This window comes from Callithrix jacchus, chromosome 7 (genome assembly GCF_049354715.1).
Source record: "Callithrix jacchus isolate 240 chromosome 7, calJac240_pri, whole genome shotgun sequence".
Lineage (NCBI taxonomy): Eukaryota > Metazoa > Chordata > Mammalia > Primates > Cebidae > Callithrix > Callithrix jacchus.
The window spans coordinates 7,416,865-7,439,641 of record NC_133508.1 but is presented as its reverse complement, the minus strand read 5'-3'; the positions used below and the strand labels follow the sequence as shown (position 1 = coordinate 7,439,641).

At 44.5% G+C, this 22,777-nt stretch overlaps 2 protein-coding genes across 19 annotated transcripts in view; one reads left to right on the top strand and one right to left on the bottom strand.

The window, feature by feature from the left end:
* The window catches only part of PFKFB3 (6-phosphofructo-2-kinase/fructose-2,6-biphosphatase 3), a 254,674-nt gene that overhangs the window by 210,645 nt on the left and 21,252 nt on the right, over positions 1-22,777 (top strand). The gene's annotated exons all lie outside the window — the stretch shown is intronic.
* The window catches only part of PRKCQ (protein kinase C theta), a 139,134-nt gene continuing 134,763 nt past the window's right edge, over positions 18,407-22,777 (bottom strand). For all 10 annotated transcript variants that reach the window (XM_035306710.3, XM_035306707.3, XM_035306711.3 and 7 more), the window contains exons 17-18: positions 22,215-22,343; positions 18,407-19,113 (exon numbers count right to left, since the gene is read on the bottom strand). In XM_035306710.3, the coding sequence (XP_035162601.1) occupies positions 18,958-19,113; positions 22,215-22,343 (285 nt within the window). In that variant the 3' untranslated portion in view covers positions 18,407-18,957. The remainder of the gene's footprint in view (positions 19,114-22,214; positions 22,344-22,777) is intronic.

Genomic DNA, 22,777 nt, shown 5'->3' with positions numbered 1-22,777 from the left:
TGTAATGGTTTTCATTTTCACCATGAGAGAGAGGGGAAAGGAAATTACTGTAAAGGTTTTAAGTGACCAAGGATGTTTGTCACCATCCACTACTAATGGCCCAAAGAAGACAGTGGAAGAAAGAATGAAATCTGGATGTATGTTGCTTGTGACCTCATAGAACAGGCATTAACATGGGTGTTCACCTTAGCCAGAAGTTGAAGTATCTATTTCTTTTCCTTTTTTTTTTTTTTTTGAGATGGAGTCTTGCTCTCTCTCCTAGGCTGGAGTGCAGTGACACAATCTTGTCTCACTGCAACCTCTGACTCCCAGGTTCAAGGAATTCTCCTGCCTCAGCCTCCAGAGTAGCTGGGACTACAGGCATGTACCATCACGCCCAGCTAACTTTTTCTATTTTTAGTTGAGATGGGGTTTCACTATGTTGACCAGGCTGGTCTGGAACTCCTGACCTCAAGTGATCCTCCTTCCTCGGCCTCCGAAAGTGCTGGGATTACAGGTGTGAGCCACCACGCCTGACCTATTTTTCATTTCCCATACACTTTCTGGAATTTCCAGTTGGAATTTCGTTTCAGCTAATCCTGAAAGAACTTTCAAATGACAGTTTTGCTAATGTATTTTATTTCATTTAGATTAAATGTAGGTAACTCTACAGAAGGTTTTTTTTATAGCTTGGAGGAGATAATGTATCATAAATATCAATATATTGGAAAGCTATCATTTTCATGGAACGGGGAAAATTAAGATAGCAAACTGAGATGAAGTCTCTCTGTTCATGCAGTTACTCCAATGACAAAATTACAAGTCTTGTCCTGTGGGAAGGTCCGTTCATTATGTCTTGGTGAAATTGTTAAAAAGCTGTTTGATGCCACGACAAGCACAAAGTTTAAGAGCCCTGCTCAACTTCTCCACTGGAAAAAGACGGGCGGAAGCTCGTAAGCTATGAGGGGAAAGGGATGCAAGTCAGCCTTTTACACTTTGGGCTACTCACTGCTCAATCAGTGTCTCTGTGCTCTTCCTGTTGCGTTCAACAGCCATTACTTATCACGGACAAGAAATACTAGACTTCCTTGGATAAGCTGAAATGCCGTTACCCAGCTGCTCTCAGACCTTTCTTATTTCCTGCTTTGGTCTGACGATCTGTTGCTTCATTTTGAGATGAATTGCAGTTTGCTCTTCTTAAGGGACATTTATGGGATCATTTCAAGTGTTACTTACTTGACAAGATGTGTGCTTTTATAGTGACGTAAATCCTTAAGTGAACAGAGCTCCTTAATTGGAGTTGGAAGTGCCACAGATCACAGTTGGTTTTCTGTTTGGAACATGCCATCATACTGACTGAGTGAAGCTGCTGCCTTCTGGGGAGGAAATTGAGGGCAGAGGGTGGGGCTTTATTTCTAGGTCAGCAGCTGTTGAGGTTGACCCAAAACAATGACATCACCCAGGGCTCTAAGTAGCAGTGGGGTTTGGAAACTCGTAGGGGTATTTTAAATGGCCTAGGGGAGGTGGTGGTGGGAATGATTGGCATTTAGTGCTAGGGAGCCAGGTAGGCAAAATGTCTTACGATGAGTTGAGCAATTCCATGGAGCAAATAGTCCTGCCTCCTGGTAGGGTGCGGTGGCTTATGCCTGGAATCTCAGCACTTTGGGAGGCCAAGGCGGGTGGATCACTTGAGGTCAGGAGTTTGAGACCAGCCTGGCCAACATAGTGAAATCCTGTCTCTACTAAAAATACAAAAATTAGCCGGGCGTGGTGGTGCACATCTGTTATCCTAGCTACTCAGGAGGCTGAGGCAGGAGAATTGCTTAAACCCAGGCGATAAAGGTTTCAGTGAGCTGTGATCGTGCCATTGCACTCCAGCCTGGGTGACAGAGTGAGATCCCCTCTCAAAAAAAAAAATAGTCCTGTCCAAGATGTCATCATTCCTGTTGAGAAACATGGCAGACTGTCAGAGCTACCACACTGATCTTTGAGTTTTATGGAAAATTCGGTGGTTCTTAGAAAATTGGTATATTTTTCAGCTTCTTGCTTATAACGAGAGAGGAGTCTACATAGTTCCTAGACCAACTCAATTATCTGATAGGACTTAGGCTTTCCATTCTTTAAGCCCTTGGTCAGTTAGGCGAGGACATCATAGCCCCTACCTTTTATAGTCATGGTGGAGATTAAATGAGTTAATGTATAAAGCACTTAGAAAGTTCCCTGGCACATGGTAGGCACTCAGAAAATATTAGCTGTGATTTTTTTTTTCCTCATGCCCCTGGGGAAGACTTGGAATTGCTTGACAGTTTCCAGAAACATCACTCTAGCCTTGGGCATCTCCAAAAGGGTGATATTTTCCATAGCAGGAGACAGATTCCCATGATGGCAAGTGATTGAAAAGAGGGATCATAATAACACACTAGAAGGACGTCAAAAGCAAAAGTAAACGACTTCCTGATTTTGTCTAGAGATAGGCCAAGTTAGCCCCGTTTTGGAAGTAACACTCATTTCTTTCTGTATTGGCTACAACTATTTTTGCACAGCAGAGTTGAATAGTTGCAACACAGACTGTGTGGCCATCAAAGCCTAAAATATTGGCTAAATTGTTCTTTACAGAAATGTTTGCTGACCCTGGCACGTAGTTTACATTATGAGCTGGCTACTCGTTACTGTCACCTGAGGGCCACATCTTGTCAAAGCTCGGAGAGAGAAACACAAAGGGTTTAGGATGGAGTGTTTTGCAGTGGTACTAACACTCTACAATGAGGATGATAGGTAACACCTATTTATTTACTATGGTTACACACAGTCCTAAGGACTTTGTAGATACTAAGTCTTTTTAATAAACACAAAAATGCCCCGCATCTCAGTATTCCCTCAAGTTTATTTAGTCACTGGCAAAATTAGCCTATGAACCCAGATAATAGCTGAAAGTTGAGGAGAGACTTATTTTTTTAAGAGATGGTGTCTTGCTCTGTTGCCCAGGTTGGAGTGAAGTGGCTCCATCATAGCTCACCGCAGCTTCAAACTCCTTGACTCAAGAGATTCTGCCACCTCGGCCTCTGAGTGAGGACTGCAGGCATGTGCCAGCATGCTTGGTAAAAGAGGAGTGACTTTTAAATGTGATGGATTTATGGTAAGAAGACTTAGCCAAACTTAACTTTAGAGTTATATTTGGGCAAAGGAGTGTTTAGTTATCTTGGAATTTGCTTTAAGATGTAAAATAAAGTTATTATCCCCAAATCAGTTTGGAGAATCAATGCAATTCCAGGAAAAATATCAAAAGGGAGTTTTAAAAGTGAAAGTGAAGCTAACTGTAAAGTGCATTTGTAATAGCACGTGTGCACCTGTAAGAAAAAAATTGGAAAGAATTGCCTAGCAAAGATATCAAAACACGCTATAAAGCAATAATAACCAAAACAGTTGGTTCTTGATGGAAGAATAAACAGCTCAATAGATTATAATAGACAATATTCAAAGCTATGTGAATATATGTATGATACAATAATTCACAACAAAGATAGATTTTTAAATCAGTGGGGGAAGGACAGAGCCATTCAGAAAACAGCATTGGGTCACTTGCTTATCCATTTGGAAAATCAGTGAGGTTAGATCAATGTCACATATAAAAGAAATTCATGATTGATTAGATCAGAACCTCCTGACCAGTGTGCACCCTGGTGTAGTGTAAGTGGGTTACAAGTGACTTGAGTTATTGATCCATCAACAGGTGTCTAGGTACAGCCTGGCATTGTCAGAACTCCTAGGCTGGTTGCTGTCTTCCACAATCATTTATGACCACAGTTGCTCATGTACTCTAGTTTTCTGTACAAATGTTGCAATTTTCTATGTGCTCAACCTCTCTAAAAAGGTTAGGGTTAAACAGCAAAAACAAATGAAATATAAATATTAAAACTTCCCATCAATGTCACCAATTAAAACAGTATCTCCCTACATTCCTTGGGCTCTTCTGCAACAATTTATCTTTCAATACAAGTATGTTTAATCCTTAGTTAGATGTAGACCTAAGAAGATAAAAATTATGCCACATACTCATGCACACTTTAGGAAGCACTGGATTAAATAGCTAAAAGAAAAATATTTGAGCTTTCCACTGCTGGAAAGGGCCCCTGAATTGTGTAGGCAGAACAGAGAGTCCAGAGGGTCCTGGGCAGCTGGGACTCACAGGGCAGCAACTGGAGAAAGATGACTGATGTCTGCAGGGGACCCCAAGCCGTGGGAAAAACTACCTTTAAGTCAAACATTTTGTTGATGTTTTCCAATAAAATTTAAAGCAAGACCTGAAAGAACCAAACAATTTCCAAGTAACGTTATCACATCACAGAACAAAGCTCAAAACTGTTTTTAAGAATACAGAAACGTCCGGTTCTCTCCAAAGAAAAAGTGGCAACATTCAGCATTAATAACAGATTACCAGACACACAGAAACAGAAAAATAAATCGGGAGGGGACAAATCAACCTGACCCTAAAATGACACAGATAGTGAAATTGATAGACCACGACATGCAATGTATTATTATAACTGAGCTCTGTACTTTCAAAAGCTAGAAGTGTTGAACACATTAAGTGTAGACATAAAACATATTTTAAAAAACTGACATTCTAGAGGTGAAAACGGCAATGTCTGAGATAATCAGTACATTGATTAGGATGAATGGGAGACCAGATATTACAGAAGAAAATATTTGTGCAGAAGTGAAGATTTGTACATCTGAAAACAGCAATGTGTTTGTCTCCAAGACCCTGAGATAAAAGTGATAAAGAAAACAACAAAAAAAGTAGGCTGGGCGCTGTGGGTCACGCCTGTAATCCCAGCACTTTGGGAGGCCGAGGCGGGCGGATCACGAGGTCAAGAGATCAAGACCATCCTGGCCAACATAGCGAAACCCCGTCTCTACTAAAATATAAAAAATTAGCTGGGCGTGGTGGCACACATCTGTAGTCCCAACTGCTTGGGAGGCTGAGGCAGGAGAATTGCCAGAACCTGGGAGGCGGAGGTTGCAGTGAGCGGAGATCGCGCCACTGCACTCCAGCCTGGCGCCTGGCGTGACGGAACAAGACTCTGTCTCAAAAACTAAAAAAAAAAAGAAAAAAAAAAGAAAAAAGAAAACCCCCAATGAACTATGGGATAACTTCAAGTGGCCACATATATATGCAATTGGAGACCCAAAGAAGGGGGAGACAGAAAAAGATTTACCAACCAAATGGAGAGCAAAAATAAATAACAAATAAATAAAAAGCAGGAGTTGCAATTCTTGTATCGGATAAAATAGATTTTAAAGCAACAAAGATATAGTGGTAAAGGGATCAATGCAACAACAAGAGCTAACGATCCTAACACCCAGATAGGAGACTTAGATTCAATGAGACAGAAAATTAATAAGGATATCAAGGACTCGAACTCAGATCCGGAACAAGTAAACTTAATAAATATTTATAGAGCTCTCCACTTCAAATACACAAAATATACATTCTTGTCAATACCACATCACACCTACCCATTAGTTTAAATGAAACATTGATTGGCCATTATTAATACCCAATTTTTTTCAAAATAAAGCAATATTTCCATTTACTCTCCCTCTTTCTCTTCCTCTTTCTTCCTCTCCTTTACTTATTATTTTTTTTTCTTTCCTTCTCTCAAAAAAAAAAAAAAAAGAAATCAACTTGTAAACCTCTAGATCCAGGTCGGCAATGTCTCTTTCATTGCTTGATTTCCTTTCTTCCCTTCCCTCCCTCCCTCCCTCCCTCCCTCCCTCCCTCCCTCCTCCTCGCTTCCTCCCTCCCTCCCTTCCTTCCTTCCACCCTACCGTCCTTATTCCCTTCCTTCCTGCCTTCCTCCCCCCCCCCAAAAAAGAAATAATAGCCTCCAACTTTCCAAGTGTGATGAATACTTAATTCTTTAAATTTTAATTTAATTTTTTTTGAGACAGAGTCTCACTCTGTTGCCCAGGCTGGAGTGCAGTGGTGCAATCTCTGCTCATTGCAACCTCTTTCTCCTGGGTTCAAGTGATTCTCCAGCTTCAGCTTCCCAAGTAGCTGGGACTACAGTTGTGAGCCACCATGCCCAGCTAATTTTTGTATTTTTAGCAGAGATGGGGTTTTGCCATGTTGGCCAGGCTGGTCTCAAACTCCTGACCTCAGGTGATCCACCTGTCTTGGCCTCCCAAAGTGCTGGAATTACAGGCGTGAGCCACTGTGCCCAGCTTGACTAAGACTTTAAATCCGCAGACCCAATAAGCTGAGTGAACTCCAAGCACAAGAAACACAAAGAAAACTGCACCAACACGTGTTCTAATCAAATTTCTAAAACCTAGTGATAAAGAGAAAATCTTAAGAAAAGAAATATATACACACCTCAAAAAAGTTTTTTTTCCTTCTCACCCTCCCCCGACACCTCAAAATTTACAGGAAATTTCACCTCATTCATGAACCTCAGGCTGAGAACCTTCTAATTTAGCTTACGGAGGTGAAGGCAATGAGAACGAGCTTGTGTGTGGTAACAGGGAGGGACCAGGTCATACTGCACACCAGTGGTTAAATTTGGTCACTGCCATTGTAGAATTCCTTCTGCACTGAGAACCCCAGAACCGTGTGTTTCTGTGTTCTATTCTGGGATTGTTGGGGTCAAGTTATAAATGCAGCCCCATTGTTGATGGTTGCTTCTAATGTTTTTCTCTGACTCTCTCTCTTTTTTTTTTTTTTGAGACACAGTCTCTTGCTCTGTCAACCCAGGCTGCTGTGTGGCTGGTCTTGAATTCCTGACCTCACGTGATCCGCCCGCCTTGACCTCCCAAAGTGTTGGGATTACAGGCATGAGCCACCATGTCTAGTCTGTTTTTCTCTCTTGAAAAGGGACTGAACCAGTTTATAGAATACTTGGCAAATAAGCCAGAGGGAATCAAATATTTATTAGGGTATAGCCATGTGAATTCTTGATATGATTGACCAGATATACAGTAAGTGCAAAATACAAAGATTCCTCTTTTTTTTAAATTTACTTTTTTATTTCGGTAGGTTTTTGGGGTTACAGATGGTTTTTGGTTACATGGATAAGTTCCTTAGTGGTGATTTCTGAGATTGTGTGCCCCCATCACCGACAAGTGTACATTATACTCACTGTGTGGTCTTTCATTTCTCACCCTGCTCCCACCCCTTGAGTCCCAGAAGTCCATTATATCATTCTTTTTTTTTTTTTTTTTTTGACAGAGTCTTGTGCTCTGTCACCCATGCTAGAGTGCAGTGGTATGATTTCAGCTCACTGCAACCTCCCCCTCCTGGGTTCAAGCAATTTTCCTGCCTCAGCCTCTAGAGTAGTTGGGACTACAGGCATGTGCCACCATGCCCAGCTACTATTTTGTATTTTTAGTAGAAATGTGGTTTCACCTTGTTAACCAAGATGGTCTAGATCTCCTGACTTTGTGATCCACCTGCCTCAGCACCCCAAAGTGCTGTGATTACAGGTGTGGCCACTGCACCGGCCCAGTATATCATTCTTACGCCTTGCATCCTCATAGTGTAGCTCCCACTTATAAGTGCGAACATATGGTGTTTGGTTTTCTGTTCCTGAGTTACTTCACTTATAAGAATGGCCTCCAGCTCCATCTAAGTTGCTGTGAAAGACATTAATTCATTCCTTTCGATGGCTGAGGAGTATGCCATGGTCTATATACACCACATTTTCTTTATCCACTTGCGAATTGATGAGCACGGAAGTTGGTTTCATATTTTTGCAGTTGTGAATTGTGCTGCTATAAGCATGCGTGTGCATGTGTCTTTTTCATATAATGCCCTTTTTCCCTTTGGGTAGATACCCAGTAGTGGGATTGCTGGATTGAATGGTGGTTCTACTTTTGGCTCTTCAAGGAATCTCCACACTGTTTTCCACAGTCGTTGCCCCAGTTTACCTTCTCACCACCAGCAGTGTAGAAGTGTTGTCTTTTCATGACATCTACGCCAACATCTATTATTTTTTGAAATTTAAATGATCATTCTTGCAGGAATAAGGTGGTAAGATGATTCTTCTTAGTTCGCTCTGGGATTTGGTTATTTTGTAGCCCGACCTGGTCAGCAGGTTCAGGTGTCCTCTTGATAAATTCACCATCACAGACACCACCACTGTACCATGTTCTTAAAGGAAATACAAGTTCGGGACACTAGAGGTCTCCCCCTTACCATGTAACAAATGTTATCTCAAGGAACTGTTAAAAGCACGATTTCTGTGGCAACTTGAAATGGGTGTGTTGTCTTTAAGTGGGAGGAGGAGAGGGTTAAAGAGGAAAACTGAGTAACGGCAGGGGCAGTTAAAGGTGGGCAGTTTCCTGTTTCTGTTAGTTGGATGTCATTGGTTGCTATTTGAAATACAGACTGAAATTTGAGTGGGCTTTGCTGGAGTTAGATTTTCCACTTGTTTTTCAGATTTGTATCTTTGGTTGGACACCCAGAGTTTCTTAAAGCACTGGGAAAAAACAAAACAAACCCAAAACAAAAAGACAGTAACCGTGTGTACACAGGCCCCTGCAGAGAAATCCTCTTCTTCTCTGGATTGTACTTTGAAAATCCACATTCAAGTGGAATTTCAGTCAAACCCCAAATTAGAATCGAAGTAACTGTTCTGATGTCCAGAATGCATGCCATCTGAAACGATGCTAGCGTGATGCTCAGCATCTGTTGACCTACCCATGCTCGTCGTGGCATCTTCCCCGATGGCGGCTGCCTTAGATCCTGAGCTCCCAGTGTTGCCTCGGTTGGACGATAGAGTGGGCATGTGCACGCTCAGGTGAGAATCCAGGTGTGCAGCCAGGTGAGAGTATCCAGCCAGGTGAGCGGACAGGACATGTGCTGGGAGGAGGGAAGCAGTGAGTTCTGTTAGTTGGGGTCCTTTCTCTCACTCTGCGGCCCTTGGCTCTCCAGTGGCTGAAGTAACTTTAGATTATTAATGTCATTCCTGCATCTCCGGCTTCTCTACACTGCTTGCTCCTAGCGAAAGTCCCTTCACTTCCACCATCTCCCAGACGCACATCTCCTTCCACCGTCTCCCAGACTCTCTCCTCCTTCCACCCTCTCCCGGGTGCACATCATTTTCTCTTAGGAGCCTCCCCAGTTGCCTCCAAAACTCGTTTCTTCTGAAAGCATATTCGACAGCAAGGGTTCTGACTTTTTCCAAATAACAACATCCTTGTTTTAAAATTCAGTGCATGTTGCTGTTTGCATTTTAAAATACCACCTGTGAAGTTACAGAAACTTTGGCTGTATTGAAAGGAAAAGCTGCATCTCTAAAGCCTGAGGCTTGGAAAAAGGTCACTAAGCTTTCTTGGCATTCGTCTCTTGCCAGAGGATGCTGGCGAATGACAAAGAGCCGACGGGGAAGGCTGAGGACACTGGTGAGAATGGGTGCTCCTTCATGGCAGAGGTCAGCCTGGGCCGGCTCTGACGTCCCCAGGAGGCAGGAAGCAAGGCAAAGTCTGGTCCCTTCTTTGTTTCCATCCTTTCTCCCCCTCATGTGTACAACAGGAAAGAGGAAGGAAAACCTGCCCACCACGGCTTTAGAGACTTTCCCAATTCTCACCTGACCTCTGACATTCAGCTCAGGAGCCCTCAATGCTCTTCTGTCCACCCAGCCTCCTGTGGCTAATTACAGGACCACAGAGTCAGAGGAAGGCCTGGTGACTGATCCATCATAACTGAAACCTCAGGTTAAAAAACCCTCTAACGGTGTCTGATAAAGTTGTATTTCCTGTGCTTTTCCAGTCCCAGCTCAAGGAACTGTCAGTCTTCCAGGGAGGCAGCCTGTCTGTCTCTGTCTATAATCATCTATCTATCTATTTACCTATCAATCAGTCATCCATGTATCTACCTATATATCATCTATCTATTCTGTCAGTTATCTGTCTCCATATTATCTGTTTATCCATCATTCATCCATCCATCTGTCCATCTATTTATCGCATCTCTATATCATCTTATCTAACACCTATCAGTCTATCATCCATCTATCTATATCTATGTATCATCTATTCTATCAATCATCTATCTCTGTATGATTTTTCTACCTATATATATTTATCTCTCACATCTTCTCTATTTCTATCTTTATATTTACCATCAAAGCTATTTATATGTGTGTGTACATATGTGTATATGTATGTGTACCTATATATTGTTTGTGTATTTGAAGTAATAAATACACATAATTAAACCCTTTATCTGTTTCTCCTTACTATATCTTAGGTAAATTTGTGTATTGCTCTTTCCTCATGTTTAATTTCTTTTCTTTTTGTGTCATGTTTCCTCGTGTTTACATTTTGAGCTGATGTTTGGACTTCCTGTTGCGGAAGATGACGGTTTATTTAATCAACTCCCCACACACATACCCTTCCTGCTCCCTCATTCTCTCAGTCAGGTTATAACTCTCAGTTTGATTAATTTGGCATTTATATCATCATTACTCTCAGTGGATCCATTTAATGTATGATAATTATCTATGCACTTTTGAACAAATTATTCTTTTATCTAGAATTAATAAAATAGTTATTAATATGTTGGGTTTCTGTGTATCACCCACTCTCAAAGGAGATTTTGACAGAACCAAAATCTCTCTTTTTTTTTTTTAAATGGCGTCTTGTTGTGTCACCCAGCCTGGAGTGTAGTAGCACCACCTTGGCTCATTGCAACCTCCACCTCCTGAGTTCAAGTGATTCTCCTCCATCAGCCTCCTGAGTGGCTGGGATTACACACACCACCATGCACAGTTAATTTTTGTATTTTTAGTAGAGATGGGGTTTCACCATGTTGGCTGGGCCGGTCTTGAACTCCTGGCCTCCGAAGGTGCTGGGATCACAGGTTTGAGCCACTGTGTCAGCTGAAATCTCCTTTTGCTACACAAAACGTGCCACACCTTTGAACCTGTGTGTTGGGTTTCTTCCCTGGGGGAGTATTATGTGGACTCTGGAGACAGGGTCTCACTTTGTTACCCAGGCTGGTCTCAAATTCTTGGGCTCAAGGGATCCTCCCACCTTAGCCTTCCAAAGTGCTGGGATTACAGGCATGAGCTGCCATTCCCAGGCTACAATTATTATCTTCAGAAACACTAAAGAGGTATTATATTTACATTACATCCACGAACTGGACCAGATGCTATAAAAACTCTGCACCTGACTGGCTTGCCGTCTGACTGGTGTTTCTCTAGCCTTTACCACTATGGCATGGCTGCTGGCATTAACTTCTTTTCATAATCATTGCATAAACTTCCTTTGTTTCAGTCACTCTTCCATGGGTCCTTTGTCCCCAGGTTCCCATGTCTTTGTCTCCCTTGCTTTGGTTCCCTCCCCTGAGTGACCTATTTCTTCACTCCCACATTTTTTTGGTGAAATACATCCTCTCAATAACAGCTACAGGGAGGAGAATTCTTTTGAGAACTTGGTTGTGTGAAAATGTCTCTATTATATTCTAACATTTGAATCCTAGATCCAATCGCAGATTGAATTGATCATAGATGTAGTTATAGAATTGTATGTTCAAATTTATTTTCCATTGGCATTTTGAAGATGTTGTTCCAGTGTCTCGTAATTTTCTGTGTTACTACGAGCAGCCCAATGCCATTCCAATTCCCGACCCACTGTGTGTGGCCTCTCTTGTTTTTTATGGGAGGTGTTTGGATCAAATCCTCTCTCTCTCATCACTAGTGTTCTGACATTTTTTTAAAATTATGTGCTTTGGGGTAGATCTTTTCCTCATTTGTTTTACTGGGCACCAGAATAGCCTGTTCACACTGAACAACCCATGATTTCAGTTCTGGGAAGTTTTCTTGAACTATGTCTTTTATGACTTCCTCTCCTCTGATCTGTTTTTTTTTCTCCACAATGATTAGTTAGACATGGACCTTGGAATGGAAACTTATTTATCTATTTTCCAAACATTTTTAAGCTCTCCTTTTGGTTCTATTTTTTGGGAAGTTTCTTTAGCGTTCTATGTTTTTATAGCACCTGGTCCGGTTCATGGATGTAGTGTGAGTGTAATACTTCCTCAGTGTTTCTGAAGATAATAATTGCTGTAGCCTGGGCATGGTAGCTCATGCCTATAATCCCAGCACTTTGGGAGGCTAAGGTGGGAGGATCCCTTGAGCCCAAGAATTTGAGACCAGCCTGGGTAACAAAGTGAGACCCTGTCTCTACAAAAACTCAAAAGAGTAATCGGGCATGGCAGTGCACACCTGTGGTCCCAGCTACTTGGGAGGCTGAGGTGGGAGGATCACGTGAGCCCAGAAGATGCAAGCTGCACTGAGCTCTGTTTGCTACACTACACTCCCCTCTGGTGATGGAGTCAGATCCTGTCTCAAAAAAGAAAAAATTCAATGTTTTAATCTCAGCTACATTTCAAGCCCGCAGTAGCCCCACGTGGCTACCATACTGCGCAGGGCAGATGTACATTTTCATCACGGCAGAAAGTTCTGTTAGATGGTGTCAGAATTCACAGTTTGTGGTGCGTTTTGTTCATGACTTTACTTCCACCAATGGTATTAATTTGTCACATGTTATGAAAAAGAAACTGAGGTGCACTTAAGCGTTTTTGACAAACGAAGGCTGAATGACATAGGACACGCTGCACGGCTGGTTCTTCCTTGATGGTTCCAGTAGAGAAATGTGGTGCATAGATCGAGTCATTGTACCATGTGTGCTCATTCAGCCATGCTGAAGTCAGAAGAAACCGCACCGTGGTAGTTAAGACACATTGACATGGAAGGTTTATTTTCAGCCTCAGAATGTCATCGTCACATAAAATCAATCTTGTTGAGTCAGTGTTATTACTTTTGTAGTTTTCTTTGTATTAACTTTGTTTATTGCTTTTATAGCTGTATAAGAACAATAAAATAGAACCTTATATTTTTTACTTCTTCATATTTAGGTTTGATACCCCTCCCTTTGTGATCAATCAGATACAGTTATTTTTCCTATGAGGGAGGTCTCTTAATGATTTATGTTGGGATCTGTCAGTAAAATAGCAATACTGACATGTTAGCAGGTGCCTCTTCCACATTAGGCACTTCCACGTGCTTCACACAGATGATGTTACTCACTTCTCATATGGCCGGCGAGGCCAGTGCTGTTACTTTCCTCATTTTATTTTATTTTTTATTATTTGTCTTTTTTTGGTCCTCATTTTAGAAAGGAGGAGACTGAGGCTCAGAGTGTTTAAGTGACTTGTGCAAGGTGATGTACCACATCGGGGGTGAAGCTGGGTGTGACCTGAGCAGTGTGACTCCAGAATCCACTTGTTCTTCCTCCACTTATGGCGATAGAAGGCATGAGCTTTGTTATCAAACGGGCTTGGGTTCTAGTTCCAGCTCTTCTCTATGATTCTGGGCAAGATATGTAACCTTTCCAAACCTCAGTGTCCTTACTGATAAAATGGAGACAATGATGTCATCCTCAGAGATTGTTGCTGGGGGTTAAATGAGATGATATACATAAAGCACCTCACCCAGTACCAGGTCGTTGGAAGAGTTTTCCGGAAGGAAAATGGAACTCTCGTCCTGCCATCTGGGAGTAGGGCAGTTGGTGCATTTCAACAGTGTGTTTTATAGTCAAAGCTTCATCCACAGTAGAGTGAGGAAATGACATGGAAGGCAGAAGCCTGGGGGCAGAAAGCAGGTTCCCTGGCTGGGCATTTCCTTCTTGTCCTCATGGTGAGACATCATTGATCACTGCGGTCACTGTGCCTCTCAGATGACCCCCGTGGGAGTTGCTGCCAACCTCTGGGGGTCCTTCTCAGACAATGAGTTGGGAGCTGCACAGAAACAACGTTGGTGGCGCCGACTTCATTTTCAAACATCTCTGGGAATTTGGCCCAGCTCATGACTATGGTTATTTTACAGGACAGGTAGAGGTGAGGGGCACTGCTGGGCAGCATCAGCTGGTATGGTCAGCAAAGGCCTTGTTCAGGAGGCTGGCACTGTGCCTGGGCCCGGGGATGGGTCAGCTTTGGGGTTGTTTATGAGATGTGCTGGCCCTTTTAGGCTGGCAGGAGAGAATGAGTGAAAGTTCTAGAGCAGGAGCAGACATCAGGCACATAGGGAACATGAGTCAGCCAGCCTGGTGCTCACAGCGGTGTGGGGTCTTGCTCTGATATGCACACACATGCCCCAGGGACACACTCAGTCTCTTTGGGTTCAGGACTTACATAGGACACAGGGAGACACAAGGAAATGGGGGCTCTACCCTTCATCACTGACCCTCCAGGAGACTGAGCAGATAGGATGGAGGGAAGAAGAGCAGCCAGTCCTGCCGTCGGAGGGGGGCTGCTCCCCATCACGCTGGTTCCCTGAGTCAGAGAGAGGAACAACACAGGACTGATTGGAGGGCTGCCTGCAAGACTCCCAGTGCCTTGGGAACCCCTCAGTAACTCCGGGAAGTGAGAGCAACTTACTAGAAGTTGCTGGTCTTAGCCCTCCTTGAGTCACCCGCACTGGGGTGGCAGGGCGACCCTGTGTCTCTGCTGCTGTGACCGCCCCTCCCTCCTGGCTTCTGCTGCCCATCCCTTTGTCTGCCTTGTGACCTTTACCAAATGCTGTTTCTCTTGGCCAGTTGGTGTCTGCCTCTGTCTAAAATTCTTCAGGAGAGAGGCCCTGATACCCAAGTCCGGTTAATCCCGTAGAGCCTGTAAAACGAAGCACTTTTCACCAGCCTTCTCGTGCGCCAGGTCCCACACAGACAGAGGATTGTAGAGAGGTGCTCACCCACATCCTATTCACCCACTCACTCAACAAATGCGCATGATGGCGAAGTGCCTGCTAGGGTGGTAGGCATGGTGGGAGAGCGACGGTACCCTACGTGCAAGGATCTCCCACGTAGCTGTGGCACCAACAGCAACATCACGGTGGCTCTAGGGCTTGTCTGTAAACAAGTGAAATTCTCAGGGCAAAACTAATCCCAACCAACGTCGTGATTATCTGCACCCAGCGTCCACTCAGACCTGCTCTGTTGAGCTCATTCTTCCAAACTTTGACGGAAATCTCAGAGGTCCTATGACTTTTCTGGTGACATTAGACATGTCCTTCAGTTGCTCCCTCAAGGCTCATGCAACTTAAAAGTGCAGTGCCATGAATCATCGAAAACCCATTTAAAGCTGACCCTGTCTTCTTGCCTAGTTCAACAGTGCTGGCGGTTTGCGGTGGGGAAGGCACGTGGTCAGCGTCTTCACATTTCCCACCCTCCTATGCTCAGTCCTCTCCTCCCACATCTGATGACCATGGTTTCTGCTCCATTTTCTCCCAGGTTGTGGGAGGACAGAGAAAGAGGAGAGAGGTCTCGAGAGACGTCTTCCTTGGTTTGCACTGTTGTGAGTGGGTTCTGGGATGTTCCGGGTCGTGGCTGTTTAAGGCTGATGCTTCCTGTCTTGGGCATCCTGATGGGTCCATCAGAGACAGAGGCTCCGAGAGCTCAGACCCTGCCTGCAGTTTTATGACGTAACCAAGGCATTTCTTCTTTTCTGGCTGGTTTGTGACTTCTTCCTCTCTCCCCAAGCCTGGTCTTGCTGGATGGCATCTGAGAAAAGCCTGGTCAATGCTCTCTCTGTGGCTGGCCTCTCGTGCACAGGGAGCTCTCAGGCCTCATTTGTCAGCATGTGCAGAAGTGGTAAAGGATCTATCTAAAGAGCCAAACTCTCAGTCCGCATCTTCCAAAAAGAAACACTGATCTCTCTTTTTTCTAAAACCTTTTTTTTTTTTTTTTTTTGAGACGGAGTCTCACCCTGTCAACTAGGCGAGTACAGTGGTACGATCTCAGCTTACTGCAACCTTTGCCTCCCAGGTTCAAATGATACTCCTATCTCAGTCTCCCAAGTAGCTGGGATTACAGGCTCTCGCCACCACGCCCAGCTAATTTCTGTGTTTTTAATAGACATGGGGTTTCACCATGTTGGCCAGGCTGGTCTGAAACTCCTGACCTCATGATCTGCCTGCCTTGGTCTCCCAAAGTGCTGGGATTATAGACATGAGCCACCGTGCCCAGTCTTACCAAAACATTTAACTACGCCCCAAGGTGAAGTTCTCATTACTATTGGCAGCGTTGAGTCTAGGCTAAAGTACAATGTGGAAGGGAACTGGGAGTGGTGGTCAGAGACCAGCATCAAAGAGACTGCCCCCTGCGCCAGTTTCCCTAGAAGTGGAACAGGTAAGCCAGGTGTGGCCCCGAACTAGGGGCATCCACTTCAAGCTCTAGTGAACAACAATCATTACACACTGGTGGACGGATGTCGCTGAAACCTTGCACTCTGGAATGAAGCAGGATCTGGCGCTAAGAGTTCTGGGTTCAAGTCTCCACTGTCACCTTCTAGTGTGACCTTCCTGGTCTCCCTGGGCCTCAGGTCTCTCCTATTAAATAGGGATCTTAATAAGCAATTTCAGAGGAGTCCTGAAAGAAAAGAAGGAAGTAGTATGTACTTTGCACACTCAGAGATATGAAGCAAATAGTAACCTTCTGAGTCAGCTGACAAATTCACACAGGTGACATTTATTAAAAACAAATGATGAGGTCTGTAATCCCAGCACTTTGGGAGATCGAGGCAGGAGTTGAGTCCAGGAATTCAAGACCAGCCTAGGAAATGTAGGGAGACCCTGTCTCTAATTAAAAAAATGAAAGAGAACAAACAAAACCAAATGATGAATAGACATTATTTTGGTCCAGTGGAGGGGATAAAAATTGGGTTGTTCCTATTTCTAAGGGCTAAGACTCTTCACTTACTTGTTTCCTGGTGGGGGTCCCATTGGGGTCTCTGGGTGTCAGGAGGATGCTGGGTGCTGGGGCAGGGGTATGTGGGAGCCCAGAGTGAGGAGAGGATGGCTGGAAGGAAAATGGGGTAGGGCTGCCCCCAGGCCTGCAGCAAGTGGAATCCATGAGTGTCTGTGGTGTGGAAAGTGTTGCTCACTGACCTTTCAGTTTAGCAGGATCTTGATTCAGATTAGAACCAGAAAGTGCTCTAGTGAGAAGGGACTTTAGATAGCATCTTCACCCACCCCATTACTTGGAGGCCCCAAAGATGAAATGACTTGTTCAGGGCTCTCCAGCAAATGCAAAGCAGAGCAGAGATCAGAACAGAGCAGGGGGCTCCTTGCCCTCCACTGGCCCCTGCAGGGCCTTGAAGGGTCCTCTCCCTCCTTCAAGCAGGTGAATTTGATAAATATGTGTGAGTGTTTTCATTTGGAGCAAAGCGGGGACAAGTACCGCCTTCCCATGGAACTAGAGGTCCATAGTCGTGCTGTTTTCAGAACAAAGGGCCCAGACGCCTGAATGGATGCATCTGAAGATAGGTGTCCATCACCACCTCCTTAAATGAGGTTCTTTGTGTTCATTTTAGGGGAGTGTCTATTAAAAAAGAAATCACAAGAGCACTATATAGTCATGAAAATGTCCCAGCATACTTTCAGACTGTCTACAATCTGCTTTTATTATTCTATTTTAAATGTAATATCTAAAGGTATTTCCAGTCACGTGATGAGCTAGGCTAGTGACTCTGAATATTATGCAGACTTGCTTTTCTTACGATGGCATTAAGGTCACCTGACTCCTCACCCTTTGGCTTCCTGTACTCCCGACTCAGCCTCCTGAGTCTCTGGGATTACAGGCACCTGCCACCACGCCTGGCTAATTTTTATATTTTTAGTAGAGATGGAGTTTCACCATATTGGCCAGGCTGGTCTCGAACACTTGACCTCAGCTGATCTGCCTACCTTGGCCTCCCAAAGTGCTGGGATTATAGGCATGAGCCACTGTGCCCGGCCAAGCCCCCAGTTGTAAAACATCATCTCAGTGCTAGCTACATTTTGAGGATCGACATGGCAGAACCAAGTTCTTGTGGGGGACAAGCAGGGAAGTAAATGATTAAGAGGACTCTGTTTTTTGATTTTTTTAAATTCCATTTTTTACACATCCACCTCTTTGTCATGAAGTCACAACATTTTATCAAAATATACACACAGCACAAATACTTTAAAAATGTATCGTTGGAATTCTAATTAAACTGAACTGACTGCTGCAAACAGCATGCAATGGGTCACTGATCCTGAATGATGCCCCCGAAGGGGCTTACGAGGCATGAAATCAGCAGTGATGGCAGGAGCAGGGGTTGAGGTTCTTTTCTCAGGAGAATTATGCATGTCATTTCTTTTCTGGTTATCATGTGAGGATGGCAGTGAATGACTGCACTGATACTGGAATCTGTGGAGAGTGGATGGATGGAAAGGTGTTATTGGCAAGGGCGAAACGATACTAACTTGTGGAGCTCTAACTATCGTTTCTGTCTTGACAAGATAGTGAGCGCAGGTGTTCTAGCAAACCTTCCCTCTCATTTTCCACCTGTCCTCTTGCCCATGGATTTCATGATGATTCAGAATGAATGAGTTTGTAGATCTCAAGTTACAAGGTTGTTTATTGTAAAGAATTTCCATAAAAGCCTATGCAGGGCTGTCCCCTCAGCCATTTATATGTCCACGGATAGGAACAGTATAAAACAGGTTAGTAGTTACTTGTCTGCGGCTGAGTGAGATCCGCTACTAGACCAGGCAGTGGGGCCATTTTGGTCTTGAGATATCTGTACTCCATTTGCCCCCTGATTCAACGAGCATTTCACTGATCAGCATTGAGGGAAGAGCCATCATTATTGCAGCATCAAGCTTTGAAACCTTTCTCAGGGCAGAGACCATCTTTCAAGTAAATACCTATGGTTAGTAACTTCAGGAGTGTCCGTGAGACACGTCAGGAGTCAAGACCCAGGGCATCGTCGTTAGTGAAATAGACTTGGTTTCTGCTACAGATAAAAGTCACGTGGGGTAGAATGGGCCTCAGCCTGTATTGTTGAGTGTTTCTTTTCTTTTCCGAGTTGAAAAAGGAACCCAGGCAGTGTCTCTTGAACCAGTTCCCAGGGAGAAGGCAAGTTCCTTCGTGTCTGTGGAGGGGCAGGATTCAGGATATCAGCCGCTCCATGCCAGGGTTAACGAAGGAGAAGTTCCTGAACATGTTCTGGTCCATGCTGTTGATGAGCGCTCTGTCAGCGAACGACAGCCGGGGCTTCTCATTCAAGAACTCTTTGTCGAAATTGCTGCAGTCAAATGGGGATTTCTTGGTCAGCGTTTAAGGGAAGAAAGAAAGAGAAGAAAAATCGGCCGTTAGAGTCATTATCTTCATTTTTGTTATCTAGGCTGTGATCTCTGTCTGGCAGAGTTGGTGTTTGCGGTGCTCTAAATGGAGGCAATGCCTATGGATTGCCATGCACAGATTTCATGGAATATTCCTGCGATCCTGTGTCCCCCGCTTCATAATATAAATTCATAATTCACATAAAGACTACCATTGTAGAGATTCAAATGGGATCTAATGTTTCTAACTGATGGTTTACATGAAGCAGGGTTGCCAACCTTTGAAAAAGTGATCCACCCAAATTTGACCTCTGTCTGTTTAGTCTTCATGGAACAGAAGGCGGGGGGATAAGGGAGGGTGGTGGGGAGAGGGAGCGAGGGGGTGAGAACAGAGGGATGGGAAGAGAGAAGGAATTTCACAATTACATATTCCTGTTCTTTTGTCCACATTCTTGGCTGTTGTCAGTCCCCTGCCCTTGTTAATTTTATTAGTAAATATCTCGGGCTGTCTTTCTTAGACAACGCAGACTGGGACAGACCCCTTTCAGACCCCTTGGTCCATTGGTTTTCATGGCAAACAGAACAACAGTGAAAGGGAAAACAAACATCTATTTCATACATGCTATTCAGTATGGTGTTCAATCCAGTGTCCCAACATGGAGAATGACTATTACCTATCAACAGAATGTCCTATGAGCACAGAGAAGCAAAATGAAGAGTCAGGCCCCTCCCACCCTCCCAGGGGCCCTGGGGCGGTGAGGTCAATGGCCTGTGGTGGCTCAGACCACAGGGCAGGGAAAGTTTCCTACTGGCAGAACTGGCAATGTCCTTTAGGGCAAGCTTAGGTCAAAGTTTTGATTTTTATGTGCAAAATATTAAGTGAATTTTAATTTGCAGTGGAAGGCGAGATGTGCTTTAATAGTTCTGATAGCTAAAAACAAGGTACAATTTTTATTTTATCACAAATGATTAATCCATGCATTAGATGTGGTACTGTCACAAACAGAGTGCTTGAAGCCGACCTGTTGGTCCCTCGGAAGGTCCCTGGAGCTTGGGACAGATGTTGAGAACAGCTATTCTTGCCCTGGGAACCAGGTGCACCTGCTTCTTCTGGCCATTCGCTATCACGACTAATAGCCCGTGTATTCTCTGGGGTGGACTCTGTTGTGAAGTCCGTGAGCCGGCGCGCTTGGTCCATGTCCACCCAGGCAATCACTCTGGTACTCCCAGAAATCACGGGGAATGGTTAAGGCTGGCAAACCTACCATTTTGCTCTACTCTTTTAAAAATTATTTTTGCTGGGTGCTGTGGCTCACGCCTGTAATCCTAGCACTTTGGGAGGCCAAGGTGGGTGGATCACAATGTCAGGAGTTTGAGACCAGCCTGGCCAATATGGTGAAAGCCTGTCTCTACTAAAAATACAAAAATTAGCTGGGTGTGGTGGTACATGCCTGTAATCCCAGCTACTCGGGAGACTGAAGCAGAAGAATCACTTGAATCTGGGAGGAGGAGGTTGCAGTGAGCCGAGATCACGCCACTGCACTCAGCCTGGACAACAGAGTGAGACTCCGTCTCAAAATTATTATTTTTAAAAATTGTGCTGTACATAACACAAAATTTACTCTCTTAACTATTTATTTTATTTTTAGAGACAGTGTCTCACTCTGCCACCAGGCTGGAGTGCAGTGGTGTGATCACACCTCACGGCATCTCTGGGGCTCAAGTGATCCCGCTGTCCAGGCCTATTGAGTAGTCTCAGCTGCAGGCATGCACCACCAAGCCCACCTAATTTTGCAGTTTTTGTAGAGGTGGGGTTTAACTGCATTGCCTGTGCTAGTCTCAAACTTTTGGGTTCAGGCAATCCTCCCACCTCAGCCTCCGAGTAGCTGGGACTACGGGCATGCACCACCAAACCCACCTAATTTTTGTATTTATTTTTTGTAGAAATGGAGTCTCACTCTGTTGCCCAGGCTGGTCTCAAACTCCTGGACTAAAGCAATCCTCCCACTTCAGTCTCCTAAGTAGCTGGGACCACAGATGTGCACTACTGTGCCTGGCCTTAACCGCTTTTAAGTGTGCAGTTCAGTGGCAGGAGCACATCCATGTCGTACAACCATCTCCGCCATTCATCTCCAGAGCTCTCTTCATCATGACTTGAGTTTATTTTTATTTATTATTTGAGACAGAGGTTTTGTTCTCTTGCCCAGGCTGGAGTACAATGGTATGATCTTGGTTCACTGCAACTTCTACTTCCTGGGTTCAAACGATCCTCCTGCGTCCTGAGTAGCTGGGATTACAGGCACCTGCCACCATGACCAGCTGTTTTTTGTATTTTTGTAGAGACAGGGTTTCACCATGTTGGTCAGGCTGGTCTCAAACTCCTGACCTCAGGTGATCCGCCCGCTTCCACCTCCCAAGTGCTGGGATTACAGGGGTGAGCCACCACACCTGGTCCAACCTTGCTTTATTTTTGCCTTCACTTTATGGGGGCCCATCTGGCAGGTGAGCCAGATCATTCTGCCTTTGCTGATGTAGCTTAATGACTTTTGCCAGTGAGGACATATGTAGAAATGTACAGATCTATCTTTTTAAAGAACTGATTTACTTAGTTTTAAACCAAAGAACACCTAACAGTTGCCATTAGGAAATGTAGTTACATGAGCACTTCACAGACACTTCAATAAACATCACGGAGAAAGCAGCTCCAAAATTCCTGATGTAGGATGCAGGGTTGATGTCTGACTTAGAGTTACCCAGACTGGAGCATGAAGTATGTATGTGTCATGTGCGAAACCTCCAGCTTGCTTAATGTCACTCTCACAAATTCATATTCGGCCTAAGGCATGGGCTCACAGCAATGCATTCTTCACGCAGGTGCATCTTGACTACAGAGGTTAAACTTTGCAAACAAGAGTGACCTCCCCTCCCTGGCCCACCATCCCAGCAACAGGTCATAGAGAAGTGCATTCCTCTTGGGGAGTCGGGGCTCTGGCGGGGGTGAGCAGCTGTGGTGACTTGGACAGGCAGACCACCCTGAGTGGAGGGAGAGGGGCTGACACCCACGGCCCCTGGGCGAGTCCTTACCACTTTTGGCCGGAACGGCGGGTCAATCTCCTTCCGTTCAAGTTCCTCCCAGTTGATCTCCCGAAACAAAGGGTGCTGGCGGATGTCTCCCCTCACGCCCAGCCTCTTCTCTGGTTCTCGCACAAAGAGCTGAAAGGGAGGAGAGGAGAAGTCCTGAGATCTCCAGGGATGAGCCTTTTGCATCCGGAGGGTGTGGTGCTTCCCAATGCACCAGCCCCTTCTTTTCTAACCTCACTTTCCTACTCACCTTCATCAGGACTGACTAAAATCAACCTGGTCCTGAAACTCTCCCTTGAAGGACCCTTTCTAAGTTTGCTGGAGTCTGACTATCTTCTGAGACACACAGACCTGATTTGAAACTTTGTCCTGTGTTACTGATGAAACCTCAGGCAACTGACAGGCCTGAGTCAGTTTCCTCACCTGTAAACTGAGCCAAGTGCCCTCCTCACAAGGTGGATATGAAGATTAATGAGACAGCAACACACACACACACATACACGTGCACACACATGCACATAGCACACATGCACACACGCACATAGATGAACACATGGCATACACAC